We start from the raw sequence: 14221 nt of genomic DNA, 5'->3' as shown, positions 1-14221 counted from the left end.
ACTAAAGCAAGAAATCGCTTAAATACGTGTCTTTTTAAAAAAAAGTCTCGCTTCTCGAGTATTATTATAAACAAACAACAACAGCTTAGCCTATAAAAAAATGTTGATATTGTTTTGTATGTAATATATAAACGTAAAGACGTATTATTAAATAAAAAATATATCTTGCAATGAATGTATTTTCCTAAATATAAAAAAAATAGGAACACGTCTTTAATGGGGATACGGGAACGTATTTCAGAATCAAATTGGTGCGGCTCATTAAAAAGGTTAAGAACCACTATTATAGATGATAAAAACTTTAGACAGTGCCAAATTAACCATAAAAATTAATCTTTATGGTAAAACAAAGTAAGCAAATTAAATTACAGGTAAATAATATATAGTATCAACTAGTAATATATTAATTGGTATTAAAAAGTACAAAAACTAAAAATTAACTACAAGAAAAAATAATTACAACACAATATATAAATCAATATCTAAATTGTACAAGATAATATTTTTGTCAATATTAAGCATTGTTTTGGAATATTATTATATAAAGCAAATTTCTATGGTATAACTATAAATTAATTCAGCATTAATTGAGTGTACAATATACATATGATTTTCTTACTATTTTGTTAAAGCAAATTTTGCAAAAAAGAATTGTAAAATATATTACATATATTATAGCATGAAAACTAGATTTAATTCTTGAAAATTAAATTTACGTACTGGTAATTTTGTTGTTAATAAAGAAATTAAATATTGTGCTTATAAATTTTATCCCCAAACAACGGACTATTAATTATTATTATTTTACAATATAAATATTGTATTATGGAGTGCTTTATATTTATCTTTAAGTTAAGCCCTCTTTCACCGGCGTTCAATTTAACTTTTCGCGAGTTTCTGTCATATTTCCAGGTGCTTAACCGTGGATTTGTAAGTTTAGATTTGCGATTAAAAGTTGTTTTTGTTGGTTTGTCGATTCAGGTGTCGTGGCTGAGAAGGAAACCGGGAGAACCACCTAGATTGTTGACCGTGGGTGCTACCACCTATACAGGCGATAGCAGGTACACGGTACAGTTTAGATATCCAGGAAATTGGAGACTGCAGTTGGCTTCCACGAACAAGTCGGACGAAGGACTTTATGAGTGCCAATTGTCAACACATCCACCGAGTGTCATCAGGGTTTATTTATGGGTTAATGGTATGTATAATTTAAATTTAATTTTACTACAAAATTATTGAATATATTTTTAACAGCTTAGCAAAACCTGTGTCAATCATCTCGATGATTGACACATATTGAACAGATTATTCGTAAAACGATAAAAATCTATGAAATATAGATTCATGGAATATTTGATACTTTGGTACTTAACCTTTTTTCTCTTGCTCGCTGTTTTTTATGCTTTGAACCTGTGTAACTGTTGATAATATAATTATTTTTTACATTAATGTCAATTAACAAGTTCCGTATTTAAATTAATATATTTTAACATTAGTTTAAAGCTAAGATCAAGGCTCTTATTTAAAAAATATACTAATTATTTATATAAAACAACATATGATAATTTTAATCGTATCTAGTAATTTTAAAATTTTCCTCCTTAGTTTTAATTTGTGTGCTATATTATAACGCATAATAATATATTCATAAAAGTTTAAAAAAAATACAAGCTATTAGTTTATAACTATTTATAGCGTACAAGAGGAAATTAAAAATATACACACTGTATATTTTTAATAATCCGTACTACTTGAAATAAATTTAATATTTTAAAATCATCTAAAGAGCCTATTACAGTTATGCATTTTATAAAATGGAAGTTTTGAGGATTGAAAAAGAAAAAAAAAACTAGATCATTATAAGGACTAAAATAAAAAATCTTTTTGTTGAATATTAAAACAATAAAAGAGCATGAATATAGAAATCTTTTAAGATCAAGATTTCTTAGAAAATTACGGTTTTATGGTTGCAAAATTTTTGACGCTTTTGAACAAGATGTTACTTCATCAATGGAATAGCTTTACTGTTCATTTTTAAAGCTCTGGCTGAGGAAGATGATTCCTTGATAAATTTATTGAAAAAAATGACAACATTTGATGCTATATATGTATGAAATTGCAAATTTTCAATCACAAGTAAAGCCAGTAGCACTTATCGATCGTAGAGAAAGATAAGTCCAAGTAAAGAAATATATGTTTTTTAATCTCCATATACTAAGACAAAATCTTGAAATATGCAGAATAATGGAAAATTGTAAATGCTTTGAAAGTGTCGATCGGGAAAACATTGAGGAGTGGTTTAATCGCGATTAAAATTATCAATGCTTAAATGATTCGGATATCGTTTCTATTGTCACTCAAACAAAGAGGAAAAAAGTAATAGTAAGAATTATTAACAATTGCGTTAGTCCCAAGACGGCACTGAATTCTATTGATAGTTTACTAGACAACATCGGCCAATGGGGATTCGGGTATAACGATATAATAGCTCTCATAAAAATTCATACTGATATTAAAAAAATATTGAGAGGTTCTCAAAAGCAAACGAGAATCACAGATTGATTAATAAATAAAAAAAAAATACAATTCGTATTGGGAATTAATTAGGAATATACATTTTTATTAGATTTAAAAATGTATATTTTTTGGATATGTGTATACTGTATATATTACATAATAAATAAAAATAAAATATTAAAAAATAGGATCTTTATGTATATTAATGCATTATTTTACTTGAATTACACCAGTACACATTTTAAAAAAATAAATGCAAATTTTCTTATTAATCATTTTATTAAATAAAAAAACTCATTAAAATTGTGCATAGTAACCATATAAATCTATATATGCTTAAAATACTACAGATTATAATTTTCACAAAATCAATGCAAAAAAATTAGTTTAATCCAGAAAAATATGCTTCGTATCACACTAAGCTAAAGTATATTTGATTTAAATTTCTACATAATGGACATAATGTTTAAAATATATTTAATTTTTGCATAATGAAAATATATAAATAAATTAATAAATAGATTCCTAAGCGTTACATATGTATACATCACTACACAAAATGCATTTCTAAAAGCATCTTAAAAGAAGTCGGAATGACTTATTCTTGTTATTCTTATTTGTGTTAGCATACACAAAAAAGCTTCGCCTACGAAAAACAAGGTTCATTTCATTTATCATGACTTCATTTAGAAAAGCTTCCAAAGCCTCCTTTGTTTGCGTTTTCCGACGCCCTTTATTATATTATGGTATAATATATTATAGTAGTATTACACGCGAAGAACTTCGTTCCGTGCTAATAAATAATAATCATATTTGCAATATCGAGTGGAAAATCATATTTGCTAGTACGAACCAAATTTCAAAAATAAGCACCAGACTCGAAGCATATTTTATATTCGAATATTAATTTTCAAGCTTAATAAAATATTTAGCAGCAAAGACGATGAAATAATTTGGTTTTTATAATAGCAGCACTCGTTATTCAATCTTTTGAATAAATGGTAAACTTTCGTATTTTCACTAAGAGCCGAGACGAAATAAACAAATTTCTTCATTGCGAAAATTTGGTTAATTTGCCTAATATGATAATTTGTCTTTGTGCTGTTTCGCTTTAATTTTCGCTTCTCCGTTTTGCAATTAGATGTAATGATAATTTATTTAGCGAAAAAAATATTTTAATTTTATTACTTAAATTGAATATATATAATAGTGTTTGATTTGTATGAAATTGAAATTTATCGTCGTAATAATTGCGTTTTAATTAATTTAACGTTCACGTGAACGTAATTAAATAATGTTTATTTATATTTTATGAGACCCGATTATATTTTTAGAACTCGTGCTTAGCTTAAAAATCACGTTTTATATTTAAACGCAATCCATACAACAGCAAAAACTGGAGACCTAAAACGGATTGCAAGATAAAAAATATTTATTTTATTCTAATATTATAATATCTATTGTATGGGTGATTGAGAAATGAAAGCATTGTAAAATTAACTGATAAATAATCATTAATCTTTTATTTTTATTATATATACTATTAAAAATGTCACCAATCTACAATAATTGGATCTGTGCCAAATCAGCATCATTTAGTAATGTTAACCCTTGATAATTTCCACACAGAAGAGAGTCTTCTTTTTTATATTTATTTTGTTTTATCAGTATTATATTGTAGATATTGTATATATTTTATTTTTTACTAATATTTTCATTCCCACAGCTCCCGAAGTGTCCATCGTCGACGAAGCGGGTCGTCCGCTTCGAGAGCAGTACTACGAGGCCGAATCCACATTATCTCTACGGTGCATAGTCCGCGGAGAGAACTCTATGGGTCGAAGTACTCATGACGAAGCACCAGTCTGGTGGCTGCATGGCAATAGACCTTTGCACAGAGACACTCGTCGAGGTGGAGTCTCAGTCCGCACAGAAAGACTAACATCTGGAGACGGCACGGACAGCATCCTACGCCTGTCTAGACTCTCTCCGCATGACGCTGGGAATTACACGTGTGCTCTGCCTCACAGGGCAGCTTACACCGTGCTGGTGCACGTGCTCAACGGTAATACAATGCTTTTATTATTCATTCGTTCACACTAGGTGATGTGCGAAGTTAGTTAGTTTACCAGGCGAGAAAATTGCAAACGCGGTTATGCGCTTTACAAATTTGAAAAGTTAGCGTATTCACTTAACCGTGTGATGCCTGTGCATATTTTGTTTGACGAGTGTTAGCAAGTTTATGCAGTGCGGTGAAAAGTATGCTGCATATTATAAAGCTTTAACATTCATGAGTGAATAATGATATTAATTTCTTCCATATTAAATATACTCAGTTCATATAAACTAATAACACAGCATCCAGTTTCTCCAGAGCATTTTATAAAATAGAAAAATTAGTATATTAGTATATAATTGTATCCTAATAATATTAGGTATATTAATCGGACTACCTAACACCATACATCGATATCAAGAAAAACCGAAAAATAATGCAAAATTTGACAAGTGTAACATAAGACCAAGAAAAACAAGTTTTAGCCAATATTACGTTATTAAGTAATAAATATCAGCAGGTCAGTTTTCACTTTTGGCATACCAGTATACTCATGTTGTTAGGAAAACTTTTTTAAAATATGCTGTTCAGCATGATTTGATCGTAATCAGAGAAATTAGCAAAAAATCAACTTATTAGCCGAATCGAGATTTTCTACAAGTGCCTTTATATGTTATTTAAATTAAATAAATACAAGTAGCATTGTGTTGCATGACAATAGCGTTTCAAACCTAAACGGATGCAATTGGTTTTAAAAACAATGACAGTTTGTATCTATTCAATAGATCAAAGAATAACTTTTCAACACTAAAAAAGGCATTAGATATTCGAGAGCCAAGGAACATACCAGTTTCGATCTTCAGATGTGATAACGAGCCAAGCAGTCACCAGAGATTTGCCAAAAGTTATCTCAAAACTTAGACCAGCAATCTACGTACAACTACGGTGGATCTATGGGGATTGCCTTAAGAATTTAGTAATTCAAATATTATTGTTAAATCTTAGTCCGACTAAGATAAAATAACAAATATATAACAATAATAGTGTAGCAGCAATTCACACATAAGATTTTTCTGGACGTAGATATAATTTAACCTCGAGATTGCAAATAATTTTATCCTGTCATACCATATACCGCATCAGTGAATTTGTGCCTTAATACAATAAAAAAGTTTGTCGCAACTTTTATTAATTAATTAACTGAAGATTTTATAATACTTAGAATAAAACAGAAAAGACAAAGTATATTGCTGCTTTAAAATATAGTATATTATATGGATATTTAAAAAAAAAAATCTTACTAATAACAATAAAATGTTAAGTGTTTCAATGCTATCGTATGACTAAAATATTAAAATTACTTGAAAAGTTGAACTAAAAAAATATCAAACAAACTAACTGATTCTAAACAATTTTATTTAATAATGCAAAAAAGATTTTGTTAATTATATTATATGAATGAATAAATAGTGTATTTTACTTTAAATTTAAAATAAAATAAATACATAGAAAAAAATAGATTGGTTATAATTATAAATAATATTCGTCCTTTAGTAAAAGTCATTTTATATTACGTAACAGCAGTGATAAATTATTTATAAATAAAATAAAATACCTACAACGTTTGCTAAATTGCATTCCAAACAATTATGGAAATGATTTTACTACATAATGTACATTTCAATTTGAAAAACATTTCGTTGCCGTCCTTTTAATACAAATAGTTGCATTTAAAATGCAAATTGCATTTTAATATATTTTATTTAACAATTTTATTCTTACATTTAAAAAAAACATTGTTTTTATTAAATCAATGTCCTTTTTTTAATCCAAAAACCACAAAATTAAATCGCGGGTGCCTTAAATCAATTCACTAGCTTCGTAGCACAATTTTATAGTCGGTGTATTTTTTGTCGTTTCAATCGGGGCCACAGTCCAATTTCGTTTAACTACCGATCGTACGATTCAGCTTGACGACGGATCGACTTCGAACAGTTCGCCCTTTTCCGCTCGACTAATTGGCTAAAATTTGAATTGTGGGAAAAAAGCTCACTTTTTCCGACGCCTTGTCGAAAAGCTCGGAAAACTCCCACCGCGTGTTCTTTTTTTTATAAATGTTTTTTCACGCAATAAGTCTCAAGTATCGTTACAAATTCAATCCAATTTACATTCTAAAATTAAACAAGCATTAAATAATAAACAGCTCATGTTTTAAAGAGTTACACGATAGATGCAGATACAGTAAATCAAAGATCATCGTAAAAATTGCTACTTGAGAAACAAATATAGATATAAATTTTACTTATTCCATTCTATTGTAATAAATTATTTGTATAAATCTATCTGATTATTAATGAGTGTATTTGTTCCAGAAGAAAGTCTAGCAGAATTGCAACAAGGTTCCAGCACTTGTGGTCCACCAACAATTTTAGGCCTACTATTAGCAGTGCTTTTTTCCCTGCTAGCCTGCAGCTGAGAACTAACGTTCAATACTAAACCCTAAATTAATTAATAATAAATATAAACAAATATATCAACAATAAATACTGGGTGAATGTTGTGCGAAAAATAACTTTTACAAAATAAATTGTTATACAATATATAAAAAAGTGCGTTCGATGACTATAATTGTTAAATAAATTATTTTAAACGACGTTTTACAGTGTGTTTGATGTAAATAATATGTATTTTTCGATCGTATATTATATTATACGGTTGTCGGGGTATTCGTCTGGATGAACATGTCACACATGCGACAATATAGTGAAAATAAACGAGATTTTTTTTCTAAGCCCGTTGTTTATTTATTTATTTCTACCCCCGTTTAACTCCATTTAAAAACGTTTACTTATCCAACTCGGAGATTGAAATTGAGGATAGATAAACTTTGATCAGAGAAGCGAAACCCTTGCGCAAGAAACTCGGCCGTTCGGAGACAAAGTCTAAAATCGAAAGTTTGGAGCGAAACGCTCAAGATAAATTTAACATTCCGAAAGCTCGTAATTCATCTGCAGGATTCGCGGAACAATGATAAATTGAATTACGCAACTTTCGGTTGATTAATAAACAAAATTTGTTTTGTATTAATTGTTGGATTACTGCGCTTGTTATAAAGTGGCACCGGTCATTTGTAAGCGTCGCCAAATTATAAATCGCCGGCGAATTTGCTCCGAGTACTTACACGTGATACATGTTTATACATTATTATACCTTTCAACGATTCGCTCATAACGTAGTAGGTGGTTTGAGAGAAATGGCCACATAGGGAAAAGTTTCACCAAGTTCAATTAAAATGGCATTACTTGGTGTACCGGAAAACTTGGGTCATTAAAGTGTAATATGAAAAAGTTGAGAAAAATACACTGTTCAAATAAGATGTACTATTTTTATTAGTGGACTATTAATACAACCTTTCCCAAACATTAAACTTGTAATCATATCAAATAAATTATTGAAAATATTTCCATACTTCAATTACAGTAAAGGCTCAGTGATTCGTGATTCTATCGTTAAATGTTTAACGCCTGCTTAAATTTAAGTAATCATTTAATAAAAAAAGTTCTAGAAACATTTAAAATATAGTTAATAGATCATTAAGCGCTTCACCTTTTAAATGAGTTCATCACGATCATTAGTTCGTTTTAATTTTAATACACGATACCATTTTAAAACATAAAATTATTACGTCATAACAAATTAAACTCATAAATAAAAAGAAAAGATCCACTGTTTATTGTGGCATAGGTTTTACATTTGAGTTTCAAGCCTAGAAAATTATTTATCTGATTACAAATATTTCCATCTGACGTCCATGTCTCTTTGTGCATATCCTTCTCCCAAATATTAAAAAACGTGATGCAGAGAAATGAATCAAATATGGAAAAAGGGAGAAATCCAAGAAGACCCGCTCTTGCGAAAACTACCGAGAAATCACACTCCTAAACGTAGGATACAATATACTTTTCGACAGACTCCCTACATCACGCCTCCTCAAATGTGAAAAATATCAATGCTGGTTTTTACATAGCCGCTCTACAACCAACCAGATTTACTCACTCTGACAGATATTAGAAAAAGGTCATGAGTTCAATATTTACAATGTATTTGTGAACTTCAAATCAGCATATGCTAGCATATGTCAATAGAAGTAAACTCTATAAGACGATGGAATGGTTTGAAGTATTAAACAAGCTCATAAACTTTGCCATATTTGCAATGATATAGGTTGAATGTAATGTTCTCAAACAGGATGAGCTCTCTGTTAGTTTTTATAACGTCAAAAGCTAAGGCAGGGCGATTCACTTGCATGTTTATTATTTAATACTGCATTAGAAAAAGCTGTCAGAGAGTCTAAAATCAATACAGATAGAACAATATAAATACATTCAAGTCAATGATCAAACTATAAAATAAGTGAGTGACTATAGTCTTGTTTCGTTGGTCATTGCCCGGAATAACGTCATTGATAAAGTCGAAAGAATAATAATTTCTGCAAAACGATGCTTTTTTGGACTTAAATATTTTAGATCTACTCGTATGTCAAGAAGCAATACGACGATACAAAACTTTAATATAGGGGTAAAAGAAGATTTTGGGTTTCAAGTTCTGGAGAAGAAGTGTAGAGGACAGGTTGGAATGGAGAAATTTCTGGAAGCACTCAAAACCCTTCTAGAGCTGTAGAGCTTAGAAGATTTTAAGCACACATTACAAGCAAAAACGTATTAATAAACCATGCTTGATATTCAGATCTGACAGGAAACTTCTCTACTTTTTTATGTAATACTTTAATATGATCAAATAAATAATATATCATAAATAGCATTCTACTAGCAGATGTTATGACAATTCTTCCATAAAATGCTAAGCGTCTCTTATTTGTATTATTTAGCAAATAATACACATATTTTATTTAAACAAAATACTATATAAACTAAAAGAGATAAATAATTTATTGTGTAGATTATATGATAATATACACATATATGAGTAAGGAATATAATTTCTAGTAGCACAACTATAAAAAAAAATCATTATATCTGACTATAAATTATCGTTTTAACAAAATTAGTTGCTATAAAATCGCTAAAAGGCCTAATAAAACAAATTGATTTGTGTCCTTTATAGAATGATGACATTGGCAATGTAACTAATTTAATTTGTATTAAGCATAAACAATGAGTCTCGTTTCGCCTCGAATCACCGACATTGGTCAGAAGATTAAGAATTAAAAGGGACGATAGACTTACCTCAAATCTCGGTGAGTCAAAATCACTTTATCTAGAACTACCACTTCGCTTCCGACTTGGAATAAACAAGGGTTGAGATGATCTTGCTTAAAGCGGAGTTACGCCGAATCGACCCAAAGGAGCTAAAAATACAAGGAGTGATGTGAGTAAAGTAAAAAGTGGTAAACTCTTAAGATTTAAGCCCAATATTCAATACGAATTGGAGACTTCTTAACAAAGTACTACTTCGAAAACGAACACGTAAGTATATATATATATATATATATACACACACACACTCAGCTTATTGGAATCTCAAGATTCATTGCGATTAAAACTTACTTTTCTATATTTCAGCTGTGATGCTCCAGCCATGGTCACAAATTTTCTGTAACTGCCGTTCTAGTTCTTGATCTTATCATATATACACATTCTTGCGGTGGGTCACTATAATTGATATTAATTAATTGTCCATTTACCGATCAATCAATTATTCGTGTCCTCAATGACACCTTTTGAATTCCTTCCTCATAATCGAACAAATTCAATAAAGGTCCTTGAGATACCTTTATAACAGTATTTTTATTTATTATCTGTTTTTGTATCTCAGCGCCTTTATTTTGGAAGCGTTGAGATTGAGTTCTTGCAGAAAGTTCTATATCGTTGAGTATTTCTTCAAACTACTGAAGGATGCTTTTTTTTTTAAATGGACCCACGCCCTCTTCTCACGGTCGCATTAGGCTCGGAAGTTACAGCCCATGTATTCTTTTTGTTAATAACTTTTTTTATTTAAGTGCTGTCAATAATGAGATTATTCTCGAAAAATACTAGTTTTGGGTTCCGGAACGTCTTCGAAAATCATGATCACGTCCTCTTCTGATGACGGTTAGAGCCAGAACGTCTGCACTGTCGACATCCAGTATTACACATTGATCTACTTAGGTCAGCTACGAGAAGCTAGTCTGGTTCGTCTCACTTTAATATTTTATGATTTTTTTTCTCCTTCTTAATATAATTTTTTGTGTATTATTTTTATTATATTTTTTGCGTGTATTGTTATTATTTATTTCGCCTATTATGACGCATTGAGAAAACATATTTGGTCACGATGTCTTAATTTAATTTAAATAAAAATGTATAATTCACTTTATAGTAAAATGTTATAAATATATTAAATAAAATATTTTGCTAATATTTAAATAAAGTAGCTTTTGCTTCAATTTTCGGTTTAGTAGGTAAAGCAATTTTTTTAATAATTCGAGCAATTGCGGTTGCTATCCACTAATTGCTTCAGTAGTTGATAATTAAAAATTAACACGATGGTAAACGAGTATACCATAATAGTTAACGTAGAATATTCATCGATTATTTATTCTCAGTAACAAGAAAATATATAATCAAAATAAAATAATATACAAAAATTTAATTATTCAGTAAAATATTATTTTATTTATCTACACGAAAATGTCATAAAACACATATATTTGCGTGTAAAGCTTTTCAAAGTATGTTTTAGATATTACACTCAATGGGGCTGTTTCAAAATAAATAAGGGGGAACAAAAGCGGTACACCATGTGTGTACATGTTAAAATCTGAAAGCTCGTTCATAAATAAAGGGAATAGAATGAAAACACCAAATTTTGCAGTTTTTTTTAATTAAAACTCGAGCTACTTTTAAATGCACCGTCGTGATTATAATTCTAAATTGTAGCCGTTAAATCCGCGTTTTAGCATAAATATTGCACATGGAAAATGTGTTTGAATAATAAATAGAGCCGAAGCTTTCGCGGAGTAGCGTTAATAAATCGAGATTTAAATTGAGGATTTATGACGTGATTCGCGCCCTTATATTGTACATGGATGATATATGAACGGAGACCGAATCGCAAAACACGAACAATGATGATATATTTATCAATGAAACATCTTTTTACATTAAATTCTCTTCGTTTCGTGCGTCTACATTAAGCAGGATATTATACAGGATGTCGTGTGAAATAAAGTAGCTAAAATAGAGTCGCAAATACAATTTATTTTTTTGTGTAGTAAAAGCTTCTTTTATGTTACAAGACATTTAATATAGCAATGCACACAATTTCGTAATCTTGAAACATAATATAATTCTAGGTCTAGAATTTAATGACTTTTCCTACTGTTAGTAATTTGTGTAAGCTTTCAAGTATTTGAAAGAAATTAGTATTAATGAAGGACAACAATATGAAGAACGTTTTTTTTTTAAATTAAACACAAAAAATAGTGAAATAGCATTTTAAAAATTCAAGTATACTAGACGGTATAGGGTAATTTAAAAAGCCTATTTTTATATAAAAATATTATAATAAGATATATTATTTTTCAAAGTAAGAATTTTTTTGCATTAAAATTGCAGTGATAGTTAAAAATAACATGTATGTTATTAGTGATAAACAACAATAAAAACGAGAATTGTTATTAAAGTATATGAAAAAATCAATGGATCAGGCTTGAATCACTATGTTGAATTAATACAATAAAATATTTTACTATACAATAATAAGCGTTGCTATCAAAAGAAATCCCAGCGAAAAATTACAAATAGCTTCGCGTCACGCGTGGACGTAAAAAATAATAAAGTCGACTATAAAAAAATACTATGCATGTTATAAAAAAAATATTTTTATTTCATCATTACATCGCTATAATACCAAAAATAATATTTTGTTGAAAAACACTAAACTTTGCAGCAATTTCAATGCCACTACTTATACATACTTTATTGCATATAAAAAATATTATTAAGTCCAAATTATTATTTTAAAGTAAAACGAAAATAGGTATTATATAAGTTAAATAATAAATATTTTCCATAATCACTCTTATCATTAAAGTTTGAAATTTTAAAAGTTTTTTTGCTCAACTTATTTTGCATCTGGTAACAAAAAATCGTGACGGCTAAGCTGGACTAAAATATAATGATTGAAATGAAAATAGTTAACTGGTTTAGTGTCAATCTAAAGGTCTGGGGTCACAGTCAATATTTAAGAGCTTCATCGGTGACGCTTCATTTTATGCATAAATGATCTAAAATAGATTTTTTGATATATTATATATACGAACTATAATATGATGATCGATCAGAATTTAAATTATATAATTATCATAAATTTTAATCTCAGATAAAATAGAAATTCAAAAATACAAAGGTTTATATGAAATTAGAACCCAGGTCGTATTACTCACCGATCGATAGTTATGATCTTGGATTCCGAAGTGGGAATAAAATAACTTCTCTAAGGCGGTGTTCCGAATCATACTTTATAGCGTCGTGAGTATGAAATGAGTTCAAAAATTCCCTGCTAGTCATTTCCATACCAAAAAGCAATTTCAGCTAATTTAGGCAATATTTGCTAATTCGTTTTTTATTACAAACAAACATTTTAACTAGAACAAATCCATCAAATCAAATAGGTTTTAGCGTAACAATAAAATATGCATTTGGATTCCAAACACAATTGCTAGTTGCATAAATTATTAATCTTCGACAGTTTGCGCAAACATATGCAGCAAGTTGTAAGACTTCGTTGGAGAGCTAATTCTTATCATACATATTATCTATTATACTTAGATAGTCGTCACAGTTTTTAATTATATTAAATTACAAAACACGCTGTATATTCATAATTTAAGTATATAATACAATACTCTTAATAACAATATCCTTTGAATTGGACCCTTTGTTTCTAAAGAGGGAGAATTCCGTCCAGATAACAACGATCGCCCTTCGTTTTACACTGAGCACCTTGTGAGGCGTCGCTGAAGGGTTAATAATTTAATACACGTCATCCAAATTATTACAGCGCATTGTCCCAAGACACAAGCAATTAGTGCCCCCGTTATCGGTAATCCGAATCAGTTTTGCGTAATTACCTGTCGCTGCGCCGCCGGTTAACAGTGTTAGTTAACCTGTAAGTGTTCCGGGACCCTCGTTTTGGGAATAGGGCCTCCGGTGTTTTTGGAGGGCCCGTCACGTTTATGAACCCGAAAGCAATCGAAGCGTGTATAAACTTTACCTTATATGTCGACATGCTTTGCAAAGGGTGTTACGGAAATAGTTTCCCTCTGAAGGATGGCGACCAAGTTATGAATGTGTAACACAATGAATGGATTTGTGTGCGAGTTAACGCATATCGATGGTATATAACGAATATAATAGACTTGAAAGTTGCTTACAGAAAACATTTACTTACATATATAAATTCAGACACAATTCCATATTTATGTATTTTACATTAAAAATAGGTTTAACGCGTCTTTCTCGATCGTATTACTGCTTTCAATATGGCTATACCGAATATCGGTATTTCGGCCTATAGGAAAAATAAAAATACCTGTATTTAGGTATTTAATATATGTATATAATCCTCTTTATTGTGATGATTATT

At 29.5% G+C, this 14221-nt stretch overlaps 1 protein-coding gene across 2 annotated transcripts in view; it reads left to right on the top strand.

Moving 5' to 3' along the window:
- LOC148233935 (uncharacterized) overlaps positions 1 to 7364 on the top strand; it is a 51314-nt gene extending 43950 nt beyond the window's left edge. The window contains exons 4-6 of one of the 2 annotated variants that reach the window (XM_088188658.1): positions 982 to 1198; positions 4244 to 4582; positions 6949 to 7364. In XM_088188658.1, coding sequence (XP_088044784.1) covers positions 982 to 1198; positions 4244 to 4582; positions 6949 to 7049 — 657 coding nt within the window. In that variant the 3' untranslated portion in view covers positions 7050 to 7364. Of the gene's footprint in view, positions 1 to 981; positions 1199 to 4243; positions 4583 to 6945 lie in introns of both variants that reach the window. The other variant, XM_088188657.1, reaches the window with a different exon arrangement.
- The last annotated feature ends 6857 nt before the right edge of the window (positions 7365 to 14221 follow it).

The sequence above is a fragment of the Plectrocnemia conspersa genome, unplaced genomic scaffold (genome assembly GCF_051122295.1).
Source record: "Plectrocnemia conspersa isolate PC_06_02 unplaced genomic scaffold, ASM5112229v1 ptg000007l, whole genome shotgun sequence".
Classification (NCBI taxonomy): Eukaryota; Metazoa; Arthropoda; class Insecta; order Trichoptera; family Polycentropodidae; genus Plectrocnemia; species Plectrocnemia conspersa.
Note: the sequence above shows the minus strand (reverse complement) of the source record. Positions and strands in the feature narration are given on the sequence as shown.